This window comes from Thamnophis elegans, chromosome 10, assembly GCF_009769535.1.
Source record: "Thamnophis elegans isolate rThaEle1 chromosome 10, rThaEle1.pri, whole genome shotgun sequence".
NCBI lineage: Eukaryota > Metazoa > Chordata > Lepidosauria > Squamata > Colubridae > Thamnophis > Thamnophis elegans.
Genome location: NC_045550.1, coordinates 66,826,148 through 66,839,304, shown reverse-complemented (window position 1 = coordinate 66,839,304; position 13,157 = coordinate 66,826,148). Strand labels below are relative to the sequence as shown.

The 13,157-nt window shown below is 42.8% G+C and overlaps 1 protein-coding gene across 2 annotated transcripts in view; it reads right to left on the bottom strand.

The window, feature by feature from the left end:
* Nucleotides 1–13,157, bottom strand: part of ABCC5 (ATP binding cassette subfamily C member 5) — a 72,681-nt gene that overhangs the window by 33,370 nt on the left and 26,154 nt on the right. For both annotated transcript variants that reach the window (XM_032225015.1, XM_032225016.1), the window contains exons 5-10: nt 11,076–11,223; nt 6,221–6,454; nt 5,224–5,397; nt 4,204–4,351; nt 611–759; nt 385–492 (exon numbers count right to left, since the gene is read on the bottom strand). In XM_032225015.1, the coding sequence (XP_032080906.1) occupies nt 385–492; nt 611–759; nt 4,204–4,351; nt 5,224–5,397; nt 6,221–6,454; nt 11,076–11,223 (961 nt within the window). The remainder of the gene's footprint in view (nt 1–384; nt 493–610; nt 760–4,203; nt 4,352–5,223; nt 5,398–6,220; nt 6,455–11,075; nt 11,224–13,157) is intronic.

Sequence of the window (13,157 nt, the reverse complement as noted above, 5' to 3'; positions counted from 1 at the left end):
TATATATATATGAAAATCACTGCCAAGCAATTTGACACTGTAAGCTATCATAAGGCATGCTGTAGGTTGCATTCTATGAGATTCTGCATGCGTGTGCATCATGCTTTGTTATCATGCTTTAAATTTATTTAGATCCTGCAATCCTATTCTTTGACTTGATAGTTAACTGAGTGCAATTGATTACCAACGTTAGGGGTGTTAGTATTATACAGCAAAATGGCAAACTTTGGCAAACTTTCACCAAGTAAAATTTCAGGATGTTTAGCTCATGCTCCTTGTGGTGAGAATACAGCGATGAAAGTAGCAAGAGACTTAATATGTATTTTAAAATATGCAAAGGGGCTCAACTTAGTAGTAAAATACGGCAAGGCAAGGATGACTTACTTTAAATCTATCAGCCGCAACAGAAGCTTCAGACAAGGACTTCACAGAAAACGGGGTGACTTTCAAAGCGAAAGTCATGGAATTGAATACAGTCACCACTGTAAAAGCCTGAAACACAGATGGAAATAAGCATTTTTGACTTCAGCAGCAATAAGCGGCCCCGTGTAAATCCAGGAATTTATAGTTAATCGGCAACAGCAACAGTATTCTTTCAGGTTGAAATTACCTGGGCTGCTGTGAGATCATAGCCGAGGATCATATGAACAGAGAAAGTTAGCACACTAGCTATTACTACAACAATGGGTGCCACTCCCACAGTGATGCTCTGGAAGTATCCTGCACGCTCCAGAATTTTGCGTTCTTCCTCTCTGATTTCTGGGACGAGGAGACAAAGTGATTAGCAGAAGATTAAGTTAATTACCAAGTTAACTGTGGTTTTGTCATCTGCAGGGGACCACATTTACAGCGGACTAAAATGAAAATGCATAAGGGAGCAAAGATTGGCCCTTTTTGGCTGCAAAAATGCAAGCTCAGTTTTATCCTATGCAAATGTAATAACAGTAGAAAAGCCAGAGAAATCTTGATGAAGATTCTCAGTCATCCATGTAGAATTGCCTGAAAGTTCAGTTATGGCAACTGGATTTATTTTGTTGTTGGTTTGTGATGCCCATCCAAGAAGAAGCAAAATTTCTCAAACCAACAAGAAAATACTGGCAGTCCTTCGCTTACAACAGTTCATTTAGTGTCTGTTCAAAGTTGCAACTGAAAAAAAATCACTTATAACTATTTTTCACATTTTCACAGTTTTTCATGACCTTTGCAGAATCCCCATAGTCATGTGTTCTGACCACCACCACCCTCCGTACGCGGAGGCACTCCGACACAAAGATTACTGCTAGACAATTTATTCACAGTAAATTAACACACTGACAAGACTTTGGCAGCAATCCAGACTTCCAAGATAAGAAATACCCACAAGAGTTTCTCCAGCGTTGGTATATAAGTTGAATCCTGCAAACAGCCTTCTCCCAAAGTCTCTACTTATATACTCTCTTGGGAGGAGCCTAATTACAACCACCTGGGTCCAATTATCTTTTGTATCTGCGTAGTTGCTCTCGGTGTTTATCTGCCCGCCTTTGCCTGGCATCTGGGACCAACTCCCTTATCTCCTCCCCACTGCTCCAAGGCCTGACGTCATGGGCACACTCCCTTTGGCTTTCACCGCTGCTCCATGCCTCAGGCGCCTTCTGGTGGCCAACCAGCCTCTCTGGTCCCTGCTCGGAGTCGGAACCCTGTCAACGGTCCTCTACATCTTCCAGAGCCAACTCATAGGGCCCCTCACTATCGGAGTCTGTTTGCAGCTCCAACGGCTCCTGCTGGACCACAACAGTCATGTGATTTAAAAAAGGAGGCAACGGGCTTATATTATGATGCAGAATCCATGGGTTACGTGATCACATTTTGTAACAAGCAAAGTGAAAGGGGAAGCCAGATTCACTGCAGTGATTCACTTAATGGTGGCAAGAAAGTAATAAAACAGGGCAAAAGCCAATAGCTATCATGCCTAGCCACAAAAACCTTGGGCTCAATTGTGGTCATAAGTCAAGGGCTACTTGTAAGTGCAGTTGCCATGACTCAACTTTTAGACAATTCTACCATAAGAAAGGCTGAGCGCCAAAGAATTGAGGTCTTTGAACTCTGGTGCTGGAGAGAAGACTCCTGCAAATTCCTTGGGCTGCAATGCAATTAAACCGGTCAATCCTAGAGGAGATCAACCCTGACTATTCTTTAGAACAGTGTTTTTCAACCACTGTGCCGCGGCACACTAGTGTGCCGTGGCATAGTGTAAGGTGTGCCGTGGGAAAAACACCTGCCTATCAGCGTTCCCTCTAAGCTGCGCGCGTGAGCGGCCGCGCAGGTAACAAAGAAACACCATGCACAAGTTTCAAAGTGCAGCGCAGTGTTTTTGAATGTCTTTAAATGTGACTGGAAATATCCCCCTTCCCTCCTTTCTGAACTCTGATTTCTGATTGGTGAAATCAAGGAAAACTCTGCCCGGAGACCGATGACGCTGCAGAAGGGAGAATTCCCATTGGTCCCCCACGTGTCCACTCCATTCCCTACCCAACTGCGCATGCGACACACACACACACAAAGGGAAGGGAGGGTTAGGGCGCTTCTCCCAACAGCCCAGGGCCGGCTCCTCTGCCTTCCTCGGCGGTTGGGAGAGCGCTGCGCCCCTTTCAGTCTCCCTGGGGGCCGCCAGAGTTGCTGCGGCTGGACGAGCGCTGCTGGGGAGAAGTCAGCGTGGGGAGAGGGGAGGAGAAGGGAAACTTCTGTTCGGGACGCCTTTTCCCTCCTCTCCCCCGGATCTCCCCCCGGCAGCGCTCGCCCCGCGGGGGCTGCCTGGCACCGATCAGCTGAGAGGCTGGCAAAGAAGCGGCTCTGGGAGGAAGAAGGCAGGGATGCTGGCTGCCATTCGCTTCCCTTCCTGTTCGCTGCCGCCTGCAGCCCACAGCACCCCCTCTAGCTGGTGTGGGGGTGGCTTCAGGCTGTTCCTGCCCGTCCCCTTTTGGCTGCCGCTGCTTTTCTACGGTGCCCAAGCTGGCCCAGCCCTGACTCGCTGCCCTAAACTCAGGGAGACCCTCTGCAGTCCCTCTCGTCTGGCCGGGATGCCAGCGAGAGTGTGTTGGGCTGAAGGAAGGAGGGATACTCTCTCTCTCTCTCTCTCTCTCTCTCTCTCTCTCTCTCTCTCTCTCTCTCTCTCTCTCTCTCCCTCCCTCCCTCCCTCCCTCCCTCCCTCCCTCCCTCTCTCTCTCTCTCTCTCTCTCTCTAGAAACATATATCATGTTTGCAATAATTTACCTTCTTTTCTAAATAGGCACAGTTCCCTTACCGGAACCATCGCTCACTCAAACCCACATACACACACGCATACATACACACTCATGCACAAAACCATTTTTCTCCATTCCAATTCAGATCCTATAAATCAATTGCTCTGTGAAACATCTATGAAAAAAATTCAGAAAAAAATTAGAGGGAACATTGCTGCCTATAGTCAATATAGGCACAGAGTTAAAAATTTTTAACATTTTCTAATGGTGGTGTGCCTCGTGATTTTTTTCATGAAAAAAGTGTGCCTTTGCACAAAAAAGGTTGAAAAACACTGCTTTAGAAGGCCAGATCCTGAAGAGGGAACTCAAATACTTTGGCCACCTAATGAGAAGGAAGGACTCCCTGGAGAAGAGCCTCATGATGGGAACGATGGAGGGCAAAAGAAGAAGAAGGGGATGACAGAGAAGGAGGTGGCTGGATGGAGTCACCGAAGCAGTGAGCATGAGCTTAAATGGACTCCAGAGGATGGTAGAAGACAGGAAGGCCTGGAGGAACGTTGTCCATGGGGTCGCGATGGGTCGGACACGACTTCGCAACTAACAACAATAACCTAAACAACCAAGACTCTTCATAGACATATTGCCACTCTGGGGAAGAAACCATGAAGTTGGTGAAAGAACATTCCTAATAATTTTAGTGGTTGGCACATGCCAACAATTCTCTGCCTACTCAGATTCCCCTAACCAACTTATTGAGACTGAAGAAGCTGCTTGGATGGCCAGCAAAATATCTCAAACCAGCCAGAAAATAAGTCCAGTTGCCATGACTCAACTTTCAGATAAGCAAATCTCCCTTGTGCATATCCAGTATTTTCAGCAGCATCAACATTTATATGTCATTTAACTGTTTAAAGAGGAATCAAAAGAAAGATTCATGAATGAGACAGTAAAGAATTTTTTTTTTTTTAAAAAAAAAGCTCACTTTGAACAGTCTGCGAGAAGGCTTTCACCCAAGCATACATTTTGATGAATTTAATATAGTTAAGCACTTCATTCATTTTCTGGACCCGTTCATCAGTTATAGCCACACATTTTCTTCTGAAATAAGCTGTAAACCGGGATGCAAACATCTGGAATCGAAAGAAAGATAATATCAGTGTAACAGAAGGTGCCGACTCCTTCAGCAGCCAACATACAATAGACGTCAAAAGCATCATCTATCCAATGAATTAGCTAATCGCTTAGAACACTGTTTCTCATCCACATTCTCAATCAAAACCATTTTTGTATGGACTTCAATTCCCAGAATTCCTCAGCCAGCATCCTGGTTAGGGAAGTTTGAAATATTCACAATATATTGGCCCCTGTTTCAATATTCATCAGAGTCCAACAGTGATTTGACTTCCCTCCCTCCCAATTTTTTTTATTTTGTTTTAGTACAAATAAGCCATCTTCCATTAAACAGTGTGCCATCTCGGTACAAATGTTTGTGCAATAAAAGTTAAAATTTACAATCATATTCATTATTTAATCTATTCTTATCTTAATACCAACACATTAAATATCTAATACTTTACATCATCTTTTTAGTTCACTTAACTTAACATTGTAATATTTTCTTTATCATATTCTCCTCTGTAGGAATCTTTTCACTTTTCCAGTTTTGTGCAAATACAATTCTAGCTGAGGTTATTACATGAATAATGAAATAAATATTTTCTTTACTATAGGTTTCTGGTAAAATCCCCTACAGCAGTGTTTCTCAACCTTGGCGACTTTAAGTCCTGTGGACTTCAACTCCCAGAATTCAGGACTTAAAGTCGCCAAGGTTGAGAAATACTGCCCTACAGGAATATTCCAGGTTTCAAGTCAATATGTTGCATCATATTTTCCAACCACTTGCATTATTATTTTTTTTGCAAATTTTTATTTACAAATTATTATTATTTTACAAATTTTGCAAATTGTGATTTGGCTTTTAAGCAGAGTGTTTTCTACTCACCATTGCAGGATAGAAGAGGATGAAAACAGCTGAACCTAGGAAGCCTGTTGGCCCAAGAATGACAACGATGTAAACCATGCCAAGAATGGCAATGATAGGGCCTCCAGCCAACAAGCTACCCACAGCTGCAGCTTCGAACATTCTCTGGCCGTCATTGGAGCACATATTTATGAGCTGAAATATACACAGTGCAAATGAGAAATGATTAAGGGCACAGGACAGAAGACAACCACAGATTTGCTGTCACCTTTGTTGTTTTGACGGAAGAGATACAGAAAAGAAAAGCAGTGTAGAGGTAGTCCTCAACTTACAATCCCAACTGAGCCCAACATTTCTGTTGAAAAGCGAGACAGTCGGTAAGTGAATTTTGCCCCATTTTACAACCTTTCTTGCCATGAATCACTGCAGCTGTCAAGAGACGCAGTTGTTAAGTGGGTCTGGCTTCCCTCTTGACTTTGCTTGCCAGAAGTTCGCAAAAGGTGATCACATGACCCCAGGACACTGTAACCCGATATAAATAGGAGCCAGTTGCCAACTGTCCAAATTTTGGCCATGAGGATGTTGCAATGGTCGTAACTGTGAAAAATGGCCATAAGCTACTTTTTTTCAGTGTCATAACTTTGAACAGTCACTAAACGAACTGTTGTAGGTCAAGGACTACCTGTATGCCATTTTATTTGTCTATGGCCCCCTTGGGAGATAATATGCAATGGAAAAGCAGGGTGTCAATTTAACCATTGATAAAATGAGACCCACTATCAGGAGCATTCATTGGATTTAAAGCACAGAGGTCTCTATTATTGCTACTTTTAACTGAAGAATCAAGTCAAATAATGACCAAAACTAAATTGGCACTAGATAAGGGTCAATGGGATTCACAGGGGGCTGAATGTAAGTCTTTGGTGGCAACGCAATGACTCTAAACTGATGACACCTTTAACCCCGCCTTCCAGTTCAGTCTATCCTTCTCCTACAACCCACCACCATTTTAACTTACCTCACCCAAAGATTTCTCCTTGATATTTTTCAGTCTGAGTATTTTCTTGAAAACCATTGTAAGGATAGCTCCACGCAGTCTGACCCCAGTGCGATAGTTTAAAGCCCACGTTAATGCCAAAGACCAGGAACGCACTACTTCGGTTATTAAGAGGCCCAAAACTAACAACAGGCTGTATCGTAGGTTGGGTTCCATTTTCTGAGTGTATTCGAGAAGATGTTTCACCATAAACGCCTACAGGAAGAAAGGCAATACTGCATGAACATCTTAGCGTGTCAGAGGCACCATTCATTTTTTTTTTTTTAATGTTAAGTTAGAAAAAAGGAGCTATTTGATTTTCAGGTTGGAATTTTTATCATTAATCGGAAGACTTCCAAGAGATAGGAACTGCAGGCATTAACAGCCTGCTGAATCTCCAAAAGGGAATCAAATTTAATCAGGCAATGCGCAATAATTTGAAATCTCCCAATTCTTCACGCTGCCCCATTGCTGCTCCTTCACACATTCTCTAACTTAACATAAAATCTTAAGAGAGTTAGCTGAAACAATTCATCGCCGCTGTCAATCTTACGATAACGTGTACTTTACGTGAAAACTGAGCATATTGCAAACGTAACACCTTTTTTTTTATTATTCTTTCTTTCAAACGTGCTTATTTGAGAAAAAGGAACAAGTGTACCTACAGTTGAACTGGGGAAGAGTGTGAGAAGGACATTTTGCAAAATATTCCTGAAAATTAAACATCAGCAGTTTAAAAGTAAAGAAAAGGACAAGCAGAAAAAGAAAGAAAAAAATCAAATTAGGCGATACCAATTTAAAAAAACAAAAAAAAAAACCCACCAGCCCTCAACCCTCATCCTTCCCCCCTCAGCCTCCCTCCTTTTAAAGACAAAAACAATTTTACCTCAGGAATCACAATTTCAAACCACCACCTGCAAAAAGAGAAAAAGAATATCCCAAGCAGCAAACCCTCCATTCACCTGCATTGGCCAAAAGGACAATGTGGTCCATTACGACTCAGATTCATGAGCAATATTAAGTACTAATAAATGGGAAGCAGGAAACTTTTTATTTGGAAAAAAAAAAGAAACCAGTAGCATCTTATGAAAAGTGAGTAAGTAGCATGTCACAAACACTGTACAAAAGAAAAGAAAGATAACGGTGGAAGAACGTACAATCGGCATGCACAACAAAAGAATTACACAAGGCCTGAATCCAAACTCGAGCTTCCAACACAAAATCGAGCTCACATTTTGCAAAGAGACACAAAAAAAAAATCAAATATTACGAGAAAAAGCAGGACCAGTGTTTGTTCACAAAGTCCAGGGAGGAGGGAAACATTGGTGGATATTGATCTCCCATCATGGCCAGGTTGTGTTTCCTCCTTTTTTGGTTTAACACGGCTTTGCTAGATGGAAGACTTTTTTCCAGCTGGGCATTTCCAACAATAAAGACATCTACACATTCTGGAGGCTTCAAGGTTCTTTAATCAAAGGCAAGAGGTACCGTTGCCCACCACAAAAATGCGAAAGGATGGAGGTGCTTGGGGTGGATTTCCGGAGTCTGTAGGAAGTCCCCACGGCTACAACTGGCTTTGCAAATCAATGTTCTGGACAACAACGGGTTGTCAACGCTTCTTAAACAAGGAGCAGAGGCTCAGGATCAAGTTAAAAAGTGAAGGCAAGGACACAAATAAGTCCCAAGGTGGCTGATTCTGAATTTCCAACTGAGAACTTATTCGGTAGGATTCCTCCCCCAAGTTTTTACATGCACATGTCAACAGCTGGACATCCGTCACGGGCCCAAAGAGGTCCAAAAAAGCAAGCCAAAATAAAATAAAATAAAAAGGACCTCAAGCAAATCTCTGATCACAGTACAGGAGCGCAGATTCCAAGGTCACACCATGCCAGCTTGTTCCTCCATTGCTTGACTTTACTTTCTCTCCATCCGAGACACAACTGGCTATTTTTGTATGGTTGATGCTATTTAGCAACAAGATTTGTCGGCTTCTGGTCCAGGATCCAATCCTTCAACTGAAATCAAGTCACTGGCAGCGTGAATAACCTTTCAGTGCTCTACTTTCATAACCTATGACCCCCACATGCTGACAAGGGCCGCCAACGTCTTCTCACAAACCCCACTTGACACAGGAAGAAATAGGGATAATATTTGCAACATCAACAGCAACTCTCTTCTACCATAATAACTAGAAAGCAAGAGATTTCCAGGGAAGAACAACAAGGTGGCTTAAGAGATTTTTTTTTTTGTTGTTATAGATGTAAAGAAAGTAGCGGCAGAAAGATTAAAAGGGGGGGGGGGAAACAATATATGCAATCTTTAAAAAAAAAGCATTCAGTCACCCCAAGCTAGCAGAAGCGTAGGAATTTATCCCTAAAAACTATTCCTGGAATTATTCATGAAAACTATTAATGGTAAGTAGCTTCCCTAAGCTAGCCTGGCTGTTTGTAAACATTCCCACAAATAAACATCACCTTACCTTCCATCTTGGCGTTTGGGATTCTGCCCAGCTTGACTGTCTCATTCTGATCGCAGAATACAGCCATCCTGGAAATTCTAAAGAAGAGCTTCTGTCATTGGCTCCACTACAGAGAGGAAAAACTCTCCTCGATTCACATCCAGCCTTTTAGGGCCAAAAACGAGCTGCGGCTGGAATGAACTTGGAAGAGTGGGAGGCTTACCTTAAGTGGCTCTCCCCACCAGTCCACCCCCTCCCTTCCCCCCTCCTCCACTTCCACAATGCCCTCTGCAAAATAGACCTTGGAGCATCCTTCACTCAATGCTTTTTCAACGATAAATTCAATGTCCCATGGAAGCCAAGGCAAGGTTTGAAAAAGGTTGTCCTGCTTGACCTGTTCAGCAAAAGTACGGGGGTATCTCTCCATTTTATATTTTTTTAAAAAAAAACAAATTTCATGCTGATTCTGAGGGCTGCTAAAAAAAACAAAAACCCTAAGCTGTCTCGGTAGGTTGTGGGGCAAACCAGATAGCAGACAAGAAATTCCTGAAGCTACTTTAATTTAAAAAAAAGGGAGGGGGACAGACTGTTTTGCGAGTCTGGATACACAAGGAGCTTATGAACAAGGAGGACTTTGGGTTTTAGGCATTATTAACACCAAGAATTTCAATAACCTCACTAGAACTCCAGGTTTTTGGACCTCCAGATGTCAATGGTAGTTTGCAAAAAACAAAAGAAAAACCCTGAAAAATGCATTTTTATTTATGAATGCAAAGATTTCAAATTTCTTCTTTGATCCAGTCCACATGGATTAAAAGCAAAGCAAACTAACCCATGGAAATTCCTGCAGAGACAGCAATCAAGTTGCCAAAGGGTAAGGATAACAATTCCCTTTGTACTCCGAATAAGGGAGTTAATTTGAGGGGGGTTCATGCAAGTTATATAAATTTCTGGACAATGGAGGAATGCATACAAATAATTGCACATATCCTAATTCAGGGGGGCAGTCTGCCTGCTACTTCTTCCTTCTTGTCCTGTGTTTCAGATGGGCTGAAACTGTGCAAAACAAAGATGACAATTCAGTTGCCTGCTCTCTCTCTTAGGCCTTAAGAGCCTCCACTGGGCTCTGTAGTGAAACAATGACAGAAGCTCTTCTTGGAGGAACCGGTTCTGTTAAAACCTCATTCTTATTAATAGCATAATCCAGTGAAACAGCTCGTGAGAGCTTTCATTCCCATTACAACAACAGTAACAGAGACTGAGAAACACAATTTACTTCCTTCTTAATAAGAAATGCAAGCAAAACTTTTCAGAGTTTAAGGATGGGATAGGATTGGGTGGTGGTTTTTTTTTTTTTAAAGAGACAGAAGACAAAACTGTTTCAACATTAACCTCAGCTGTACTTACCCAGAGCACTGAACCTTCCCCGTTTATCAGCAAACTGAAATGTGTACTACAAAGCAATAACACTGCTCCTACTCCTCAAGGGAAATTTGTAGAGAATAGATTTAGTCAAGATGTCAAAGAGTAAATTTGGCACAGCAGGTGCAACAAACAGGCGAAAAGAAAATGCTGTGAATATGAAGACCTACGTTACACGCTCTTCGTCAACCAACATTGCTAGAAGCAAAATCTAATCATGCCACAGGTACCTGCCCCACTGTGTTTTCACACGTCGAACAATGCTAGCTCTATAAACTCCTACGAACCCTGGTTCCTAAGGACCTTAAAACGTAATGTGTCACCACCATTCAGTTCCACTTCCTCGAAAGAGAACGCCAAGCAAAATAACATGACTTTTATTCATAGGTAACTGTAGATTTAGCCCAGGAAATTCTTTGCCCTCCCCTCTCCAGCTATAGCCACTGAAGACAAGCAATGAAACTTTAGGCCACATAAAAAGCAAGGAAAAGAGAGAAAGGGGCGGAAGGAAGGAAGGAAGGAAGGAAGGAGGGAGGGAGGGAAGGAAGGAAGGAAAGAAGGAAGGAAGGAAGGAAGGAAGGAAGGAAAAAAAGAAAAGAGAAGCAAGGGAAAGAGAAAAATGGGAGGGAGGAATGGAGGGAGGAAGGAAAGGAAAGGAAGGAAAGGAAGGAAAGGAAGGAAAGGAAGGAAGGCAGGCAGGCAGGCAGGCAGGCAGGCAGGCAGGAAGGAAGGAAGGAAGGAAGGAAGGAAGGAAGGAAGGAAGGAAAGGAGGAAAGTCTTGAAAGTCTTAGGATTCCTGCAGCTGGAAGACCTATTTCTTCTCTGCAAGCTGCAAAGGCATGGTTCTAACTAATCACAACATCTAGCAGATTCTCTGCAATGTAACCTGAACGCATTAGCGCTGGCTGAAGGACAGAGGCCAGTCTGGATGCAAGATAAAGGATGGATTGTACTTACTGGTCCACTGAAGCCAGCAAGTTGTGTGACCATTAAACACGCAATGGAAATGATGAGCCTAGTGCGACAGAAGTTCCACACGACTCTACAAAGGGAGGCATCGTCTGGCCCACAGTCATGTACCTCTTGGTGCCAAAGTCTTTCCAATCTGGAAGAAGATGAAACCACATATAGTGCATCCAAGCAATCTCTCTCTCTACCTAGAAGCCAGGAAATATGCATTTCCCTTGTTTTTTTTAAAAAAAATCAAATATTATTTGTTTAAAAAGGGGGTTACCTTTTTCTAAGTATAAGGTGTTTTAATAATATTAATATATGTACGTGGGCTTTATAATTCAAAAGAATCAGTGCCTTTTACTAAAAACAATTGGGTTTATGGAGTCTCTATAATTACCTCTCTCTAATTACCTCCACTAGACCGATCAGATCCCACAGATTAGGCCTCCTCCGAATTCCATCCGCCGGCCAATGCCGACTGGCGACTACCCGGAGGAGGGCCTTCTCTGTGGCTGCTCCGACCCTCTGGAACGAGCTCCCCATGGAGATTCGAACCCTCACCACCCTCCAGGCCTTCCGCAAAGCCCTTAAAATCTGGCTGTTCCGACAGGCCTGGGGCTAAAGAGCTTTTTGCCCCCCTTCTCGAATGGTATGGTTGTTGTGTGTTTTTTAAATTTTGTATTGTTATTTTCGTCTTTTTATCCCCCCTGTCTGTACCCCCTTCCCTGACTGAATTGTGAGCCGCCCTGAGTCCCCTTCGGGGAAAAGGGCGGCATATAAATGTAATAAATCCAATCCAATCTATGTACATCATAGAGGCTGGCTCAGGAATTCTGGGAGTTGAAGTCCACAAGTCATAAGAGGCCCATGGTTCCCCCACCTCTGATGTAAATGCAGAACCTGTTTTCTTACTGCCCGGACATGATTGTTTGACCTCAACCTCATGAGTATAATATCCACAGCATGCCGACTAGCTTTACTTCAATCCAGCAGCTGTGGGCATTTATTTTTTTCTTACTGCTTTGTAAGGATAGGGTAAAAGCAGAATAAGCAGAAGGAAGCAATGCTAAAAAGAAGCCAAGGCAAATACAGACTTCTAGATAGATCACCTTTTCCCAATGCTGATCATTAGACAGATCAAAAACGGAAATGTTCTCTGTGCAATTAAAGAGTAAAATGATGATACAGTTGTGGTTGATTGATTGGAGAGGGCGGGCTCCTGTGTGAGGCAATTTGTGCTGTGATTGGTTGCTGGGGGTGTGAGGGGGAGTTTCCCTTTTTCCCCGCCTTTTTCTTCTGTGTGCTCTATGTGCTGTTCGTGATTTACCTCATGATGGCTTGCCTGACTATCTTACAATACAATAGCAGAGTTGGAAGGGACCTTGGAGGTCTTCTAGTCCAACCCCCTGCCTAGGCAGGAAACCTTAATACCGTTTCAGACAAATGGCTATCCAACATCTTCTTAAAAACCTCCAGTGTTAGGGCATTCACAACTTCTGGAGGCAATTTCTGTTCCACTGATTAATTGTTCTAACTGTCAGTAAATTTCTCCTGAGTTCTAAGTTGCTTCTCTCCTTGATTAGTTTCCACCCATTGCTTCTTGTCCTGCCCTCAGGTGCTTTGGAGAATAGAATCTTGTCTGCTGTAAATAATAGTTGTTAAATATATTTATGTATACGAAACTACAAGTTCGTGTCAATGTCTCTGACTTCATTTGGACACTTGCTCCGTAATTACCCTGACCATTAACCTTGACCAAGGCTAGTCAAGGACTACCTGGATACGTCCACTGATGTGCAAGAAACCCTTGACAAACCCCTTAACGCAATACAAACTGTTGTGTTAAGATATTTAAATTTAGTAACTGAAGCAGTGGGATTGGGACACAGTAAAAAAAACAAAAAACACCAATTGCTTCTGTTTGTCTCCTTGCTTTAGTTATGAGAATAAAAATAATCTATGCTGGATGTAGTCCTGTGGTCTTTAGCAGAACTGCATCCAGTTTTGGTCGCCACGATGTAGAAAAGATGTGGAGACTCTAGAAAAAGTGCAGAGAAGAGCAAGAAAGAGGATTAGGGGACTGGA